At 50.7% G+C, this 18621-nt stretch overlaps 1 protein-coding gene and 1 pseudogene across 8 annotated transcripts in view; both read right to left on the bottom strand.

Moving 5' to 3' along the window:
- The window catches only part of LOC144178120 (calcium-activated chloride channel regulator 3A-1-like), a 48952-nt gene that overhangs the window by 16878 nt on the left and 13453 nt on the right, over positions 1–18621 (bottom strand). For 6 of the 7 annotated variants that reach the window (XR_013323951.1, XR_013323950.1, XM_077705660.1 and 3 more), the window contains 3 exons: positions 18026–18143; positions 2000–2230; positions 1027–1306 (listed from right to left, as the gene is read on the bottom strand). Coding sequence is in view for 5 of the 7 variants with exons in the window: in XM_077705660.1 (XP_077561786.1) it covers positions 1027–1306; positions 2000–2230; positions 18026–18143 (629 nt within the window). In the remaining 2 variants the exon portion in view is untranslated. The remainder of the gene's footprint in view (positions 1–1026; positions 1307–1999; positions 2231–18025; positions 18144–18621) is intronic. The other variant, XM_077705658.1, reaches the window with a different exon arrangement.
- Positions 12760–14556, bottom strand: LOC144180255 (uncharacterized; annotated as a pseudogene). The gene is made up of 3 exons (XR_013324353.1): positions 14167–14556; positions 13739–14063; positions 12760–13465 (listed from the first exon to the last, which is right to left on the bottom strand). The product of XR_013324353.1 is annotated as an uncharacterized LOC144180255 (transcript).

The following is an 18621-nucleotide window of genomic DNA, read 5'->3' as shown; positions in this document are numbered from 1 at the left end:
CGTGTGGAACAGCGCGGGCAGCCTGGAGCCACGAAATCAAACGGCACTGCAAGTTCGTGCTTAGAGCATACAAGTTGGTCGGAACGCTGGCACGTATAGAAAACGGTGGCCATTCAGCATCTCTGCGCAAATATCACCATCGTCGGTCACGTGCTTTCAATGAGAAGCGCTCGCGGAACTCGGACTCCTCTTTTGCCGGTGCTGTCACGAGGCTTGCCTGTAAAGGGTGCTCCACAACAAGTGAACTCGCTCTGCAGTGAAGCCCGAGAAACAAAGTTACCAGCGAGGAAGCGTCGGATACTTTATGACGAAGGTGGGAGAAGCTGAAAAGCAAGCTAACACTGAATAGGCGTATTGCTCTGTTGTAAAGCCTCGTTATTTTTACAGCGAAGTTGTCTATGGCTAGCGTTCGGGATTGTATGACGTGCGCGCGCAAAAGCTCTCACCTAAAAAGCCAACAAGACAATCAAGCGCATGTCAGAAAAGGCAACAGATATAGCCGCTCGCGTCAGAGTTATGGGCCCCTGTGAATTTATGGCTTAGTGCGTGACGTACTGTTCACCTGATAAGGGTAACATTTGGTAGCGTATAACAAGGGTAACTGTTGGTATACCGTGTCCCTCCACCGTTGCTATAGGAAGGACACACGTGATCCGCACGCCTGAGGGCAGCGTACCGCTGTGTACCTTTGTATTTGCACAAACTTGGTAATAATCACGCAGTTGCTCAAAATGAGTCAGAGACATATCGCGTAATTACTAAGTCGAGAATGGGAGCTGTACCGATTACTACGGCAGCGTCGCTGCTCAACCACCTCCACCGAGTGGCATGGCCGACGATCTCCTACGCAGAGATTTTTCATGGCCCTCTTTTACCTCCTTTGTTGACTTTCAGAGGAGCGTCGACGTAATTTTTTTTCTCTCGTCCCGTACGCCCTCATGTGCAACACCAAATCTCATTCAGCAGACAGCGGTGTGTCACTTTCCTCGGATGCCCCCGTCTGAGAGCGACCACGGGGCGACCGACCTAGGCCGTCGTCGTGGAGCGTGATGACGACGTGTCTTCCCCGGGGCCGGCCCACGGAGGCCCACACCGAGGCGTCGAGCACCACGTCGGGGCCCTTGGAGAGGCGGGCGTGCAGGCTCGCCACCGCCGGGTACACCACCCAGGGCGCCGAGGGGCGCGCCCACAGGCGCACCGGAGGAGCCTCGTGGGCCCTCGGCCGGGAAGTCACCGCCAGCGTCACGGGGGACGACAGCTGCGACGCGCCGCCCGCTGGCGACAGCTGCAGCGTCCAGCGGCCCGGCTGCAGCAAGAGGACGGGACTCGTTTGACGCAAGACGTGTTGCACGCCAGCCGCATTCCGCTCAAACAGGGCCAAGAACAACGGACGAGCGTGTACAGAGGACGAGCGCTGGCTATCCACTGAAAGCTTTTTACGCCGCAAGAAAAAAATTTAAAAGATAAAACCTGTAATTCACACCGGCGCAGTTTTTTCGTTTGCATAGCGGTAGGCAAATATGAGAATACAAGAGATGCGCGTGCGCGGAGCTAATCCCACGGCACTATTACAACGACTATGCTGACAAGACTAGTTTTCGTGATGTGAAACGCTGCCGCTATCTGGCGGGTAAGCTGATGTCATATGTGCCGCGAGACTGAGAAGACAAGGTTAAGAGGGTTGTTTCGGAGTGATTTATACTCTTGATAGCTGTTCGTTTTAGAGCATGGTCGGCATTTACGGAGAGAAATTATTTGACTCGACTTTCATGAGACCGCTTGAACACGCACAGTTCGAGAAATGTCAGTATGCTAATAAAAACGGTACAGCAAACACAGTGTTTGTTATGTGGAAGGAGCCAATGTAGAGACCTGCAGGGAAGGAAATGAAGGCAAGGACAGCGTCAGGCCGCGGATCGGGTGAAAACAAGTGATTCAAGAGTAGCCGCTCAGGCAGATATGATTTTCAAGACGTAAGAGCATGCACTGCGCAACGCACTTTCATGGCCTGGAAATAGAAGAGCGTTGATTGAGTGCGCTGCACGTCCTTGGTACATTCGCGACTCGTCTCGTGGTACAGCTCGTCATCTGGGTCGCGCAAGCGGATGGCCACAAACTCGACGGCCCGGCCGGTCAGCGTGACGCGAGCACCGGCTCCGAGATTGGCGTCCACCAGAAACGACGTGCGCTGCTCGCCGTCTGCGCGCACCAGGATCTCCTCGCGGCGAACCTGCGAGGCCGGCATAATCGGGAGGAGAATAATCGATCTCGCAATCAATAGAGGCTGGAGCAATTAATCGATCTCATCTGCAAAAAAAAAAAAAAAATTGCCGTCCCTTCCCAAGAAAAGTTGAGAAAAGCGTGAATGCTGAAAGAGCGTCCAACCTTCGCTGAAACTGCGTCCAATCGACTGTCAAACCTTCGAATCCCGAAATCGCAAACGAAGAATGAAACCATGCGACGGTTTTTCGCACACTAAGTAAACGCGTCTACGAAAGAACTAAATGTGTACAGATACGTGGTTTAGGAGAGAAAGGTATACTATTGTACTCCTCCTTCGTGATCAGTGCGTGTATTGTCTTGTCTAGAGCCGTTCTTTTTTTTCGGTTTCTAAGTAACCGTTTTGACACAATAGAAGCCCGGTTTCACGCACTCGCCATGTGTTCAGAGGTCTTATCAAAGCTTTTCGGTCGACCAACCGGTCCACGGGGAAATGTAACAGTTTTCTGAAAGGCCGCCATCGGCCCCACTTTGAAAGTTATCCCTTAAAAGCTAATGGGCCAACCCATTCGTGCAGGGCGCGGATTACCCAGCGAAGCCGTTCCGGTTACATTGGGTTGCGCATATCCACGAAACGAAACGCGATTCACCAGGTACAGTCTAAAAAAATCAAAACATCCCCCTCGCGAGGGGCACGATCCAAATGCAGAGCATTTCCGCGGGGGGCGCGCCTGCGAGTCTTATGGATTACGTATTGGTTGTTGTTGTTGTAATTGTTGTCTTCCAGCGTAGACATTGTCGATGAAGTCGATGGTGAAACGTGCCGTGAACCCCCTGCCGCGGCTATTACGCAACGTGGAGCGGCTATGATGCAACGTGGCGCGGCTATGACGCAACACAATCCACTTGAATCCAACTCAATCCAAATCCAATCCAAGCCAACGCGGCGAGAGAGGGTGTTGCGCACGTCCCCACTTGTTGTACGCCCGAACCGAACGCGGCGAGAGAGGGTGTTGCGAGAGGAGAGAAGGCGAGGAGGACGCGGGGTAGAGGGCCCACCTGTGGCCGACGGTTGAATGAGTCAAGGATATAAGGCGCGTGCGTAACCTTCCATTCTGTGTCGGTTTTGTGGAGCAGTTGTTACAAAAAAAAAAAAGTCGGTTTTGTGGAGCAGTCAGTAGAGCGCCGTGTACCTTGCGTTCCGCCCGCAGAGTCGTGGGATCGAAACCTGGCGCCGGAAGGTATTATTTTTTTATATAGTAGTAGGGGGAGCGATGCAGACTACGGACGCCAACGCGGGTGACATCGTGAGTTACTGAAATGCTCTGCATTTAAAAAAATTACACCATCTCCCCGAAGGGAACTATGTGGTGATGCAAAGCATGGGGGTTCCGTGTATGTTACACACCGGAGCAGAACCGGCGCAGGCGGTGTCTCGGAGCAGACTGAACGTCGCGCAGCGCGCGCACCTGCTTTTATACAGCTGGAGGACAGGAGAATGGAGGAGAGACACGCATGCGCAGTGGGCGTGTGGACGGCGCAACAACAAAGGAGGGACATAGCCCAGACCATGAGATGGCTCCTGGAGCGACGGTGTCTCCGGTGTCTTCCTGGGCCGACAGAGACGAGCACGCTTCCCCTTTAAGGACTCCTGGAGCAACAGTGTTGCCAGTGTTTTCCTGAGCCGGCACGAGACGAGCCGAGCGGCGAGGAGAAGCGGCGAGGAGGAGAGCGGCGTTATCACGGCTGGTTAGGGCTCCTGGGGCCCTATTCTCGACTGCACAAATTGCCCGCAATTCGCCCGTGTTTTTTTGCGTAAGCACGACATAAGCAATCAGTGACGTGCTGCACCTATAGCTATGACGACGACATGCAGTGTAATTTGACGATTCACTCATAAAGATCGCTACCAAGGTGTCAAATATTGTGCAAGAAAGATATAAAAACACTTGGCATGTACTATAAAAAATAAGACGGAAGCTGAGGCTGACAAGAAAAACACATTTCTGGAGGTCAAATTTGGCGTCAACACCACAAGACGATCGAGTAACGTTGATCCAAAAGCGAGCGAAAGGCGGATGTCGAGCTAAAGAGCATCACACAATATTTTTACCGTATCTAATTATTTCTTTCAATCGCTTTTAGTAACATAGCTGGGCTCTCTGCTTCAATGCAAGCTTTGTTGTGTTATCACCTTCCCTGCCGCCACCGCCGCCACGCCATCGTCTGCTGCTTGTTGCAAGTTTATGGCGTGATCACAGAAAAAGACGGCCGCGACTATCGCTTCGACGACACATAAGAGCAGCGAAGCGCTACGCATGATAACCGCGGAGCGCACCGATGTCGCCGATTCACTCATTCGTCAAGCTGGACTTCAATCAGCGCTGTAATGAACCAAATAGTCACTTTTCTTTGTTATTTTTTCTGTTGAGTTCGATCATGTGACCCAACAGCTTACTAGGACGAGTATGGACAAATGCCATACAATGGGTTCTCTTTGTCATGGAGAGGCTTGTACTGCCCTCTTAAGTTGCGGTTACGCCAAACATAAAAGCAAAATACTTCACGTTATTTGTATGCTCCATGATCGCTGACTTGGAAGCAGTTGAAACTATAAATTATATTCCAAACCTCTGCATCGTTAAATATGTGCCCACACACGCCATATAGCAAGAACCAAGGAAATGAAACCACAGAAAAATAAATGCTGTGCCAATGCGAAATTTAGAAACATAATAGCTCTAACGGAAATGAAAAATAATCCCCCCACCTCCCCGAAGGGGATCGTGCGGAAATGCGAATGCATTGGGTGCACCGATGAGTGCGGTGCGAGTAATTATTATTAATGGCGTACTTAATGAAGAATCGCTATCAAGGCGCCAGGCGCGCGCTCCACTGCATTATATAGATTCCGAGCGCAGCGAGCGGAGAGAGGGTACGCGGAGAGGAGAGAGAGCCCGCCGAGCTCCGCGATGCGAGCACCCTCACACGCCCGAGCGCGCTCCTCCTCTCCACTCACTCTCCGCTACTCCGCCCGAGCTCCGCGATGCGAGCGCCCTCACACGCCCGAGCGCGCTCCTCCGCTCCCCTTGCCCTCCGCTACTCCCGCCCGAGCTACCACCTGCTCCGGTTGCTAGGCGCGCCACAGCTGTTGCTAGGGGCGAGGAGGAGCGCGGAGAGATAACACCTGCGGGCGCACCCCGACGGAGCACGACAACCCCCGACTAAGAAATGCATTCGCATTTAAATGCAGAGGAGGAGAAAGAGGAACTTGCACGCGCTTTGAACGCGGAGGAAGTAGAGGAGAAGAAGAAGAAGGCGAGCTTACTCGCGGCATCTCGTGTTCTCTCGCGCAAGGTACACCTGCGGGCGCACGCCTACGGAGCACGACAACCCCCGACTAAGAAATGCATTCGCATTTAAAAAAAACAGTGCAGCTTCTGGCATGCTAAAGACGTTCGTCTAAACTTAAGTCAGTTAGGTTTCACTGGACCAACTATACGCGAAATGCACTGCTATTTCGCGAGAAATCGGTGGGGGGAAGGGGGGGGGAGGGGGACGCCGTGTACAAATGCGGAGCGGAATCAAGCAATGAACGTTTTAGTAATCCCACACATGAATCTCGCGTTCACTTTCCTTTTGTTTTTCTACTTCAACGAAGAGCTGATCGTACGGCGGACGCATTTTTGGAAGTATACAGACAGGGTAGGCTGTTCAACAAGCGATGAAATGTGTCGTTGGAAGAGTGTGGTATGTGATAAGGCCCTCTGATTTCAGTTTCTGGTTTATTCTGCAGGCTCCCTGTGCCATATGACGATATTTCGAAGAAGCATTTAGTCGCGGACGCGGATTATATTCTAAGCCCGTCTCCGCGCTGCTCGCAGAGGATATATGTAGCAGATGAAGGTCTGCGGGTGCGCACCTCAGTAACAAGCTTCGACTCTGTCGTGTGGTGATCCCCGAGTATAATTATGCATTGTCCATCGTACTTTTGTTGAATATTCCCGAAATTAACACAGACTGGCTTGTAAATGGTGGTGATTGGCAAACGTAACTGGTGCACGTGCTGTCAGGTATGAGTGCTCCGCTGATTATGTAATCGCACAAAACCAATTTAAATCGTAGTGTATAGCCGTAGCATGAACATCTGAGGAACCGGTGGTTACGGAGACACGGCTAGTAAATTCAGGTCAGTGTAAATACAATCGGCTCCATCATACGCCGGTTCCGCGACGCTGGCCTGTGACACACCTGGCGCTTATACAGACCGAAAATACCACACTAAGATCGCGTCGGAAACATTTACACTCTCGTAAACACACCCCATTTGCGAACAGAGTGACTGCTCCACACAAACATGAATTTCAAACGCCCACAAACGGTAAATCTCAGTCGTGAACGTGCCGCAAAAGCAGCGGCGGCTCCCGCGCCTGCTTTCCAAACGGGCCGCTAGGGGGATTTCAGTGGCGCCCCTACAGGCCGCGCTCGAGGCGTATAGCAAAGACAGGCTTACGTTGTCATGTCTCTCTCTCATTTCCCGCCAAGAATTATGCGCCTTTAGTAACGAGAAATAAGGCAAACTTTAGAACTGGTCAACGTCAAAATGACGACAGCACACACATCCACTTTGTCAACCGGAAGCACGTGATCAAAATTGAAAGCCAATCAGAACAGACTTCAGGCAAATTGCCAGAATTGCCGGCAATTTGCCGGAAGTCTTCTGATTGCCTTTCAGTTTTGGTCACATGCTTTTGGTTGATAAAGCGGTTGTGCGTGCTGTCGTCATTTTGACGTTTTATGACGTTTACGGGCGCCAGTTCTAAAGTTTGCGTTATTTCTCTTTGCTGAAAGCGCATAATTTTTGGCCGGCAATGAAAAACCAGTCTAAAAGCACTAGACATGGCAACGTAGGCCTGTCTTTGCTATTCAACAACAACAATGTCTGTAATACACGCCCTCTCTGTGATTGGCTGAGAAGGCATGACGTAATTTAAACAGTTGGCGGGAACAATTACGTCATGCATTGGCAACTTCAGCCTACGTAAAAGTGACGTAATGCTACGTAACAGGTTGAAAATGGCGGCTGTTTTTGTCGCAAAATACAAGCAATATAGGGCAAAAAATTTGCCCCGGCTTTCGGAAGGGCTAAATGTCCTCCAATTTGCAGCAGGCGCAGTTTCGCATGGGCGCTGTTTAAAGCATGTTTCCTACCAAAACAAATTATAGTTTCAACTGCTTCCAAGTCAGCGGTCATGGAGCATACAAATAACGTGCAGTATTTTGCTTTTCTGTTTGGCAATAAAATAAAAATTATTTGTTTGGCGTAACCGCAATTTAAGAGGGCAGTACAAGCCTCTCCATGAGAAAGAGAACCCAATGCATGGCACTTGTTCATACTCGTCCTAGTAAGCTATTGGGTCACATGATCGCACTCAAGAGAAAAATAACAAAGAAAAGTGACTATTTGGTTCATTACAGCGCTGATTGAAATCAAGCTTGACGAATGAGTGAATCGGCGACATCGGTGCGCTCCGCGGTTATCAGGCGTGGCGTTTCGCTGCTCTTATGTGTCATAGAAGCGATGGTGTCGGCCGTCTTTTTCTGTGATCACGCCATGCACTTGTAACATAGCAACAGACGATGGCGTGGCGGCGGTGGCGGCAGGGAAGGTGATAACGCAACAAAGCTTGCATTGAAGCAGAGAGCCCAGCTATGTTACTAAAAGCGATTAAAAGAAATGAACAGATACGGTATAAAAATTGTGTGATGTTCTTTAGCTTGACATCCGCCTTTCGCTCGCTTTTGGATCAACGTTACTCGATCGCCTTGTGGTGTTGACGCCAAATTTGACCTCCACAAATGTGTTTTTCTTGTCAACCGCAGCTATCGTCTTAATTTTTATAGTACATGCCAAGTGTTTTTATATCTTTCTTGCGCAATATTTCATACCTTGGTAGCGATCTTTATGAGTGAATCGTCAAATTACACTGCATCTCGTCATAGCTATAGGTGCAGCACGTCACTGATTGCTTACGTCGTGTTTACGCAAAAAAAAAAACATGGCGAATTGCCGGCAATTTGTGCAGTCGAGAATAGGGCCCCTGGAGCGACAGTATTGCCGGTGTGTTCCTGAGCCGGCACGAGATGAGCCGAGCGGCGAGGAGGAGAGCGGCGTTATCACAGCTGGCGTGGAGAGGGGGACGAGGAGGAGAGGTGCGGACGCCGGACGCCGAGAGACGACGGAGGGTCGAATAAGAGATGCTTTGCATCTAAAAGTGCGACGCCGCCGTCGGCGTCTTGCTGGCTGGCGGGGTCGCCCCGAGACCGAACACAGTCGGCCCCTGGCGGCGGCGGGACTAACCGCTCCTAGTGTGGATGGTGCTCTCGCGTCGTCTGCTCATTCACGTTACGCCCGGTGCAAAACGCGTGCTGCACACGATAAAACAGCCAGCATGTGTACTTGTTTGGCAGTAAGCAATTACATAGTTACCTCTGCTTGCGCATTTCCACTAGAAAGGAATAATCAGCGGCAGTTGCGGGTTATGCGCTGGTTTAATTCCACGACACATCTTCGCCGTGTTCATTGCTTGAGTGTGAAACATGCTATAAACTTTCCTTCGACACATTGCATTTTTTTTATTGATAAGTGCAGTCGTCTGCCGTTTCGGGAACGTCAAAGGGTGCTTTTTGAAGGTGGCGTGGTGGTTATTTAAAGGATAGAAGTTTGATACACGAAACGGGTAAGGAGCGACAAAACCTGTACATACCCGTGCGTTTGCCACACACTTGTAAAATTTCGCTGTGTCCTTATAGAAAAAAGAAACAAACAAAAACAGTTACACCGCTCACGACCCGTGTGCTATCGCTCATACATCACGGGTGACGTATTTTACACCCGCAAGCGCCTGTGTGATGGAATTCTTCCCGTACCTTTTCGAAAATACCATTTTTGGACAGTCGTTGCTTATATGCTAATTTTACGTATTTAAAATACGTTTCTGTGAGTGCGCAAGAATATTTCAGGGGGATCTCTCGGTAAAATTACGCAGTTGTGAGTCTGCGTCTGTCCTGTGGCGTTTCTTGTGTCATTTTCATATATCCCATTTTCAAATCCCGACATAAATCACCTGGACCGGAAATGTGTTTCACTCAGCCTAACCAAATGCCTAATATGGTCACGTCTTAACCCTTTAAGATGGGCCTAAGTTTAAAGAAGGAGGAAAAATCGCGTGGTATAGGGTGTATTCACAGGCACTCGGCCACGCGGCGGCGCTACCTGCGTGGCGGCGCCGACTCCATTTGTGCGGTTGAGTTGTTTTGCGACGGCGCACGTACGGCAGGGCAACTAACGGGGTTTGCTTCGCGCTGACTCGTTTTTTTTTGTTTATTTCTTGTGTTTCTTCGAACTACCGCGGCTGACGTTACATCCACGCGTGTCTCAAGTGTGATGCGGTGGTGTGTGGGACCCTCGTGTCGCCCACGTTTGCGGCGTGGTTGTGGATTGTGCGAGAGGGTGCCCCGCGTCGAGCTGAACGCGTGACCGTGCTTTCAACAGTTGCCTCCCGCTATGAAGCTGAGTGACTATGCGAAGGGGCTGGGGGGAGACGATCGCGACAGGTACGTTTACAAAATTAGAAGGTGCGGCGGCGACGACCCACTGACTTGGGGCGAGGAAGACTTGACCGATGACCTTCAACTGTTTCCCAGTGTGGACGAAGCTGACATCAGAGACTACCTGGTTGACGGAACTAGCTTTGTTACTAGGGAACAGTTGAAGGCCAAGAAATCCTTGGACGCCCACAATTACCTCACCAGTGGCTTCGTTCAGCACGTTCTCCTCAAAGTCGTGCACGATCAGACTGACGTCGTCGTCCAAAAGGTGAGCAGTTTGCTTTCGTATCGCAGGCAGTCGTAAGTGTATCTCGGCCGTCGACATGAGCCTAAAAACCTGGTACCTTCTCTAGAAGAAGTGACAAGTGGGCTAGTTGGTAATGCATATGGGACATCTTGAAGGTAGCGCACTTAAACACGGACACTACCGAAAGAAACGTGTCGTTTCTTTCGCTAGTGTCCGTGTTTAAGTGCGCTACCTTCAAGATGTCCCATACCTTCTCTATTTCCTTGCTTTCAGGTTCGCCACTCGCAGGCATTCCGCGAGAAGTCGCTGATGCCGTGGTTGCTCGTGAAACGAGACGGTGAAGTGCTTCTTGCACATTGCACCTGCATGGCCGGTCTTGGAGAGGCCTGCTCTCACATCGCAGCTGTGCTTTCTTACGTTGAAGTACTCGCGCGACGTCGGGACGGCCATTCTTGCACTGACGAGGAGAATGCCTGGCTGCCACCCCACCTTGTTAATTTAGACTGTCGTCCAGTGGCCGAAATTGACTTTTCATCTTCGGAAATGAAGAAGCGCCGCATGGACAACGACGACTTGCGACGCAAGCCAAGTAAATGTGCCAAACACCCAATTACTGTCCCCACACGGGACGAGATGGCAGTGCTTCATTCTGCTTTGAGCAAGTCAAAGAGTCGCCCTACGCTTTTAGCCTTGCACCCAGATTTTTCCGAGCCATATCTTCCTTTGGCCACCAAGTTTCCACAAGTACTACTGCAGAACCTGTACCAGGACGACTGCCCAGAGTCATTGGAGGAGGTTTTGGAGGAGTGCCTTAAGGTGTCCGAGCAGCTTGGGGCTGATGCCGAGGTAAGCCTGCCATTCTTTTTTCCACCCTGTCTAGCTACAGGTCAAGAATGACAGAAACTAGGCACCGAATTGTGATTACATTCAAACCATGCAGTAGATTCCATAATGAGCACCTGACCTGGTTTACTCGTGACACTTTTCATTTCGAATTGGCTTCACTTGCCCCTACAGTTGAAGCACAGTATGATTAGCTGCAGTAGCATTTCAGTTGGATTCTACTGTCAGGACAACGTAATCTTTTTTTTTTAAAAAAAAGCAGCTTTTGATGTGCTGTTACTGTAAACAGTCGATAAAGGATGGCATTTGCTTACAGATGTGCGTGCTGGTAGAAAAGCAAAAAAATTCCCGCGCCTTCCCGCGAGGGGAACACGAGTAAATGCAGAGCATTGGGGTCTCAGTATTGGTTGAAGGCAGTGTTGCTTCCATCGCTTCTTCCGTGATGCTGGAGTAGCAGACACGAGTAAACGTGGGAGCGAGCATCAACCAAGGAAGGAAGGAGCAACGCAGTGACTGAAGCACGAGTGACCGCTAGCCGCTTTATATTTGCAGCGCGCGCAGTAGAGGGAGAGCAGTACGGGGGGGAGGGGGGGGGGAGAGCGCGCATGCGCAAGCAGCGCGCGCCCTTCCACGCCCCACTGCGCTACTATCACGCACCTGTTACGCCGAGACCGCGACGGAGCGAACGGGCTGACTACGACGCATGCGCGCGCCAGCTGCTGTTGAGAGAGAGGAGGGAAGGAGGAGAGGCGCACCTGCTGCGGACGCGGAGCTGTGGACGCCGTCCGACGCAGGAAGAGGGGAGGCTAAGAAATGCTCTGCATTTAACAAGGGCGCAAGCAGCATCTACCAAATGGCACCAATTTCGGACTGGGCGCATCACGGCATCCAACGCACGAGCGTTGTGTGCCACATCGATTGGGAAACCTTCACAGTCTCTTCTTAAGAAGATCTGCCACCCCGAGGACTGCAGATTTAGCTCGCAAGCTACAGACTGGGGGAAAAAATGAGCCAAAAGCTAGAGAGGCCTATGTAGCAGCCGTGGCAACCCAGCATGCGGACTTTCGCTGCAGTGCGTCAGGTTTGCACATAAGCCCCGAGTTCCCATTCCTGGCTGCCACACCAGATGGGCTCATCGATTGTGCTTGCTGTGGTGGTGGCGTGCTGGAGGTGAAGTGCCCGTTTTCTGCTAAAGACTCCTGCATCGAGCAGCTTTCACAAAAGAACACATCGTGTCTCATCCCTGAAGCTGCAGACGCAAGACTTTCAAGGAGTCATCATTACTACACCCAAGTGCAAATGCAGATATTTGATTGCAAGCGCAACTACTGTGACTTTGTTGTGTGGACAGTGGAGGACATGTTTGTCGAAAGGATCGCCCTGGATGAAAACTTCTGCTCCATGATGCTGGAGAAGTGCACTCTCTACTTTCAAAAAGTGCTGCTTCCCGAACTCCGCTTCGGCTACTGGAGAAAAACCGCTCAGGCTGCACAGGCGCAGCTCGATGCTGTAGTGGTGCAGGGCGACACCCCTGAAGAGGAGCTGTACTGCTACTGTGGGGAGCCTGAACATGGCGACATGGTGCAGTGTTGACTGCAAGCGATGCGAGAGGAAATGATTCCACTTTGCTTGTGTAGGACTAAAGAGGCCACCAAAGGCCAGAAAACGGTTTTACAAAGAATGTAGGCAACAAGGCTCGCAGTGAAGTTGACCGAATGAGGACAAAACATGAACTCTATTGTGGAATGTGCTTGTATACAATTTAGGCCACAGTTTAATGTTGGCCAATTAACAGAAGAAAATATGCAAAGTTAGGCAGCCACGCTACTTTTTCGTTTCTAATCAAAGGGCACAACAGAGTCGCACACATTTGTCAGGGCAGCACTGACGAACACAATTCTATCAAGTGTAGTCACCTTCTTTCCGTGAACTTCTTTGACGTGCAGTAGATCGAGGGGAACAGTGCTTTTAAGTAATGAATACTTGTTTCGCAGTGCTCCAATTACCCGCTCTACGTGAATCCTCACATTCGCCAGCTTTCGTGTAGCCTCAACAGAATACGCAGACAGCTGTGCTTTCCCTTTCGTGAAAGCTGGAATCTCCAACTTTGCTCCACACATGCCAACAGCATCCCCTATCGTCAAGCCTCGGTTGGCTAGGACACAGTCCCCAGGCAACAAGTTCTTAAGTATGCCACACGACTCAGTGAGTAGTTAATCGCTTGTGCGGCCGCACCACCCTCTTGAAATGTATGTAATTACTCCTTGTGGAGCAATCCCTATCAAGTACTTCACGGTATTGTGGTGCTTGTACGCGGACCATGTCAGTGAACGTGGCTCCATTGAAGACGGCCTGTCCAAAAAAATCTCGAAGCAGTCGAGAATTACTGCAACTTTGTTGCCAAAGGGGCTTTTGAACGCCATTGGCATCGTTTTCTGAAGCTCCTCCCTTTCGGGCCACGAAACTAGCTCTGTGAGTCTTGTGTAGGCTGCGTCAAGCCAACTGTCTATTATACGCGTCACGGTGGCCTGCGAGACATGGAATCTGGAAAGCAGAAGTAATGAAAATCATTACGCTTGATGCACTAAATAAAAGGTGAAGCTAACTGCTGGGTGTACATGCAATGCAAGCTCCAAAGTGTTTTATGATCACTGCTTGAAGCGCATTTCTATAAATGATAAGTGTAGCTAAAAATTAGCTGAGTCGTAAACACTAAAGCTTAAAATGATTACCATTCCCGTGGTGAAGGCAGCAGGAAGTAGGCAGAGAAGCGTGGCAGAAGAAAAAAATGGTCCGTGCAAACATGAGAAATGGTACCTGTAAGCCATGTCTTCTAAATGCAAGTTTAGCCTCGACCGCATCAAGAAAACCACCATTTCTTGAAACTTTGGTAGGCACTTCCGGCTAGTGTGGTGCACATCTGATTCTATGAGGTCATACACTGCCTTTAAAACCTCATAATTTGGCAGCCCTGTATAAAAGGCTACCATGCCTTCATTGAGTTTTAGCAAGTCCTCGGCCAGGTTTTTCTCTGCAAGTTGCTGCTTTAACGTGACACCCTCTGATTGTAGGCGGCCATTCTCTTGTTCAAGGGATGCGATGCGAGCTGCCTGGTCTGATGCATCTTCTTCACCTTCAAGCCCTGCATGGTCAACTTTATGTCACGTTGCACTGCACTACAAAGCTTGCAAAATGACTTTGTTTAATAAACAGACACTCGGAGGCTGTGCTCGTGAAAAACTTACCATCTGGTGCAGCCATCCCTGTTTCATTGTCTGATAGCTCCCAGAAAGACGAATTGCCAGCTGAAAAAAAAAAGTATTGTCAAGCTATGTGGTGCTACGCAGCAAGATGTAATAATTGGTAAACACTTCTAGGCTTACTTGTGTTGGCCCAAGATTGTGTTGCCAGTGGTCCCACACAGAACGGCCTGCTAGCAGCTGAAGTTTAAGTGAAAAGGCATGCTGCCATAGTAACTCAATGCTGTTCCACTGCTGTAATGTAGTAGTCAATGTGAACAACAGGTAACATAACTTCATGCTGGGCTGCTGGCTCTTCTTGGCATGAAGACTGCTCTCGAACAGGCAACGTACTTTCATGCTGGGCTGCTGGCTCTTTTTGGCATAAAGACTGCTCACCAGCTAAAAAAAAAAAAAGAAACCGAGGATGAACAACTTGCCGCGTGAGCTCATCACTGTTAAATGTAGCAGCCTGAAAACTTAAACTACAGGTCATGAGGAAACGCACTTTCGTATCGGTCAGTCTCTTCCTCCTCGCACAACGGGCCGTTAGTGCCTAGAAAAAAAAGGTAGTAAAGTGATTGATCCAAGGTGCTCCTCACTAGGGCTACGGTCATATCGAGAGAACTTCCACTGGCGACTGGCATCACGTTCGTGTCTTGGGGACCCAGTACGTGACATTGACGTGAAACTTCTGCCTCGGACCTCGCGCGAGCCCTGTTCTGGCAACGCTTGTATCTGGACAGACATTATCCCAGCCGTTTAGGTTTCATTACATCTTTACTGTTACAGCGGCAGAAAACAAAGCACTTTCGTACCTGTCCCCAGCTTGTTTTTTGTCGATCATGGTCGACATGTAGCCCAGGTTGAGGCTGGGCGCCCAATCGGGGTTCATCTCGTCGATGAAGTACGCTGGCCGACCTAAACAGAGAAGATGTCAAGTACTATTGCGCAAAGGGCGAAGCGCGAGATGAAAGAATTGATTCCGCATCATCCTCACCTGTAACGAAGTGCGCGCCACAGACTCGGTAATGAGTCGCTTCATCATCGACGTCTTCCCGGCGAATTCGTTGCAACCAGAGCGCTCTTCTTCTGGACGAAATGTCTGCCGTTTTTGAGCACTGCCCCAGCCTTGGCTTAGGTATGCCAAAAAACAAAAAAACGACGCGCTTGAAATTCTCGTCGTCCGGTCTGTTGCGCGTCCGGTTGCTGCAGCCGTAAACCGCACAGGCGGAAGCTGCTAACTACTTAGGCCAAGGCGTTAGCAAACCCACAACGCGACAGACCCTTCGCCTAGTCACTCAGCTTCATAGCGGGAGTCAACTGTTGAAAGCACGGTCACGCGTTCAGCTCGACGCGGGGCACACACTCGCACAATCCACAAGCACGGTGTTCTCACACACCACCGCATCACACGTGAGACACGCGTGGATGTAACGTCAGCCGCGGCAGTTCGAAGAAACACAAGAAATAAACAAATACAGCGAGTCCGCGCGAAGCAAACCACGTTAGTCGCCCTGCCGTACGTGCGCCGTCGCAAAACAACTCAACCGCACAAATGGAGTCGGCACCGCCGCGCAGGTAGCGCCGCCGCGCGGCCGAGTGCCTGTGCCCACATGTGTGTGCCGTGACTCGCTAGACTCCCCCCCCCCCCCTTCCAATGCTCGATTTAAGTGCAATTTTTAAAAAGGCGAGCCACAATTCCTGGACAATCTCGGGCCAAAAGGGGGGTAAATTGATCAGTTTTGAATATACTGGCGTGTACTGGTTGAAGTACTGCTTTTTTCCCGCTACGGAGCACGACGCCTAGCGCACTTTCAATTGCAAGTAATACCGATAACCAACGTTTGGCTTTCCGCGTTATATGCATTCTCTTCTCGCTGTGCTTGGAACGTTGCCTGACCCCCCCCCCCCCCCCCCCAAAAAAAAAAAAAGAAAACGAAATGCACACAAAACTTTTATCCGAGGCTTTTTTAACCAATCATCAAGAATTAAATGCCAAGACAAAAGCGAGGCTCAGTTTACAACCCAAAGTAGTTACCGGGAACCCTTTGCGCTGTTTTGTAACGGGAAATAAAAAGGAACGTTTTACTACATCTGCAACAGGGCAACTTAATTTGCACGAATGCAAACACATCTCGCTGTTCTGTTAGATTTAAAAGGAATGCAAATGGTCAACACTGCAGCCATAAGAGAAAATCTGCGCTCACTGTGAGGCCCCAGAAGCTTGGTTTACACCCTAGAAATCTGGTTGTCACTGTGAAAGTCTAGCTAAACATGAGTTGTTGATTGTACTGGGCGCGTTAGCAATTTAATTCGCAAGTTCACTTGCGACGAAAGCCTTAACTAAGTGATGCGGCACCGTTATTCATCAAACCTGCCTTCAGAGTCACTAAAATTTCATTTAACTAAAGCTGCACGCAATGGACCCGTTAGAACGGTTGCATTTATATCTCTGCGCTGGTTAAAATTCAGTAATTCCATGTTGCCTTTAGAACACACAAAAATATCGTATGGTCTTAGAAAAAAATGTCGGGCAGTTAACTGGTGTTACCATTTCAGGCATCCCACAAATGCAAGAATGCGTCATGCTACCAGTGAAAGCGATTGAAACCGCTGTTGTAAACAGAATTCCAGAGATCGAGGCTTCCTGATTTGTTTCTATTCATTCTTTCATTGAAGGCTCAAAGCCATAATCTGGAAAGATCGAGCTTGCTACGAGCCGAGGCGTACAAGTTCATTGTCATTATCGCGGCCATTCTGAGGTTCCCTATGGGTCGCCGCGTTTTTGGCGTAGTAATGAAAACTTATTGCCGCTTCCATGCTGTACATTGTACGTTGAGGAACCGAACTACAGCATACCACTCTTGTCTGCGCCTTTCGTGCGCACATACGACGCGAAAAAGTCACGAAGCGCGCCAACAGTGTACATTCTCCGGAGCCGCTCAGCGGAGCATCCACACTAGAAGCGCGACGCTGTCTCCACCTACATGTCGATCTCGCGGCGAATAGGCGATCGGCAGCGGGAGCGGCGGTGTCGCGTTTGACGCCACTCCCACTTTCCCTCCGCTTCCACCGAGTTTCTGCTGCTGCTGCGCCGCACCTTCTCCACCCCTCCCCCTGCGTGGTTCCAATGTGGCGCCGACGCCGCTCTCTCTTGCGAGGCGCCTTTTCTCCCACCCGGGTTTCCGTGGCGGCCACTTCCCTGCCCCCTATAAGCGGCATAAGGTGGATGCATGCAGGGGCTAGAGGCAGACAGCGTTGCTGTACAACAGTGCTTCCATCAAACCTTCGTTCGCGTGCAGGACATCAGGCCGCTTCTACTGCTGTGGAGGAGACGGCGTGGGGAAGGGTCATGCGCACGAGGCCCTCACAAGGCAGCATGCGTGCGGTTCACTCAAAGGGGCTGGTCTACGGCGCGTACTTCCGCCTCCACAGCCACCACGGGAAGTTCCGCTTCGGCGTCGTGTTACGGGTGGCTGCAATGCAGACGCGAACTCTACATCCGGATTTCATTGCGGGGTATAACGCGCCGAAGCAACACGTAAGCAATGAGGAGCCGTAGTGGAGGGTCCGGATTAATTTCCAACACCTGCAGGATATTTTTGACGCGCGCCTAAATCTTAACACACGGGCGTTTTGCTTTTCGCCTTTAGTCTGACAAGCAACCACCGCGGCGGGTCCTCTAGACCCTGGCCACGAGAACGCTCTCACATATACCGGTTAGTTGAACAATAACTATGTTTTGCGTAGGGTGACTGGCTGGCTCTCAAGCACTGGAAATTGTTCTTTAACCTGTGCGGGCTGTGAAATTCGTGCAGACTTTCGATTTCCCGAGCACATGGCACATAGTGTAGGTACGCACCGTGATCTCCCTCGTGTCGGGCCCCGACAGTTGCTGCGCCGCGGACGCGAGGGCGTCGTCGAGCAGCGAGGCGTGCGTGTCGCTGCTGCTGGCGATCAAGAAGCTCAGGCCACCCGTCCTGCGCGAGGGCGCGCGCCGCGGGGTCGTCCAAAGAGCTCCTTCCCAACCTTTGTGTCGGCAACAAGCGTGGCCATCCTTGAAAGCCAGTGCACACAAAAACACCACTCGCGGGAGCTCGGCGCCCTGTTTCCTCTGTACCTTGCACAATGCGTCGCTGCGACATTGTCATAGCCTTCTTGCCGATCATGAACAGCGCAGACGAGTCGATCGCGCTTCAATGTATGCTACAACCAGTGGTTCCCAAATGGGAGTCCGCGGCCTCTCATTTGCGAATTACTGGTGTAACATTTCAGGGGGCCCTCGAGTCCCTCCGCGACAGTGCACCTGTTTCCTCTATTGTTTTGTTGCCATACCCTGCCGCCAACGCAAAAACGAGATTCGGTTCTGCCTCAAGGCATGTGCGGTTAACTTCCAGGCCTAGCAAAAATTTATAGTCGGCTTTTTGCAGAACACATAAATGGTGCGAGAAAGCCACA

Source organism: Haemaphysalis longicornis, unplaced genomic scaffold (assembly GCF_048455015.1).
Source record: "Haemaphysalis longicornis isolate Haplotype H1 unplaced genomic scaffold, Haemaphysalis longicornis Haplotype H1 scaffold_4, whole genome shotgun sequence".
NCBI lineage: Eukaryota > Metazoa > Arthropoda > Arachnida > Ixodida > Ixodidae > Haemaphysalis > Haemaphysalis longicornis.
The sequence above is the reverse complement of the archived record's forward strand: the minus strand, read 5'-3'. Positions and strand labels throughout refer to the sequence as shown.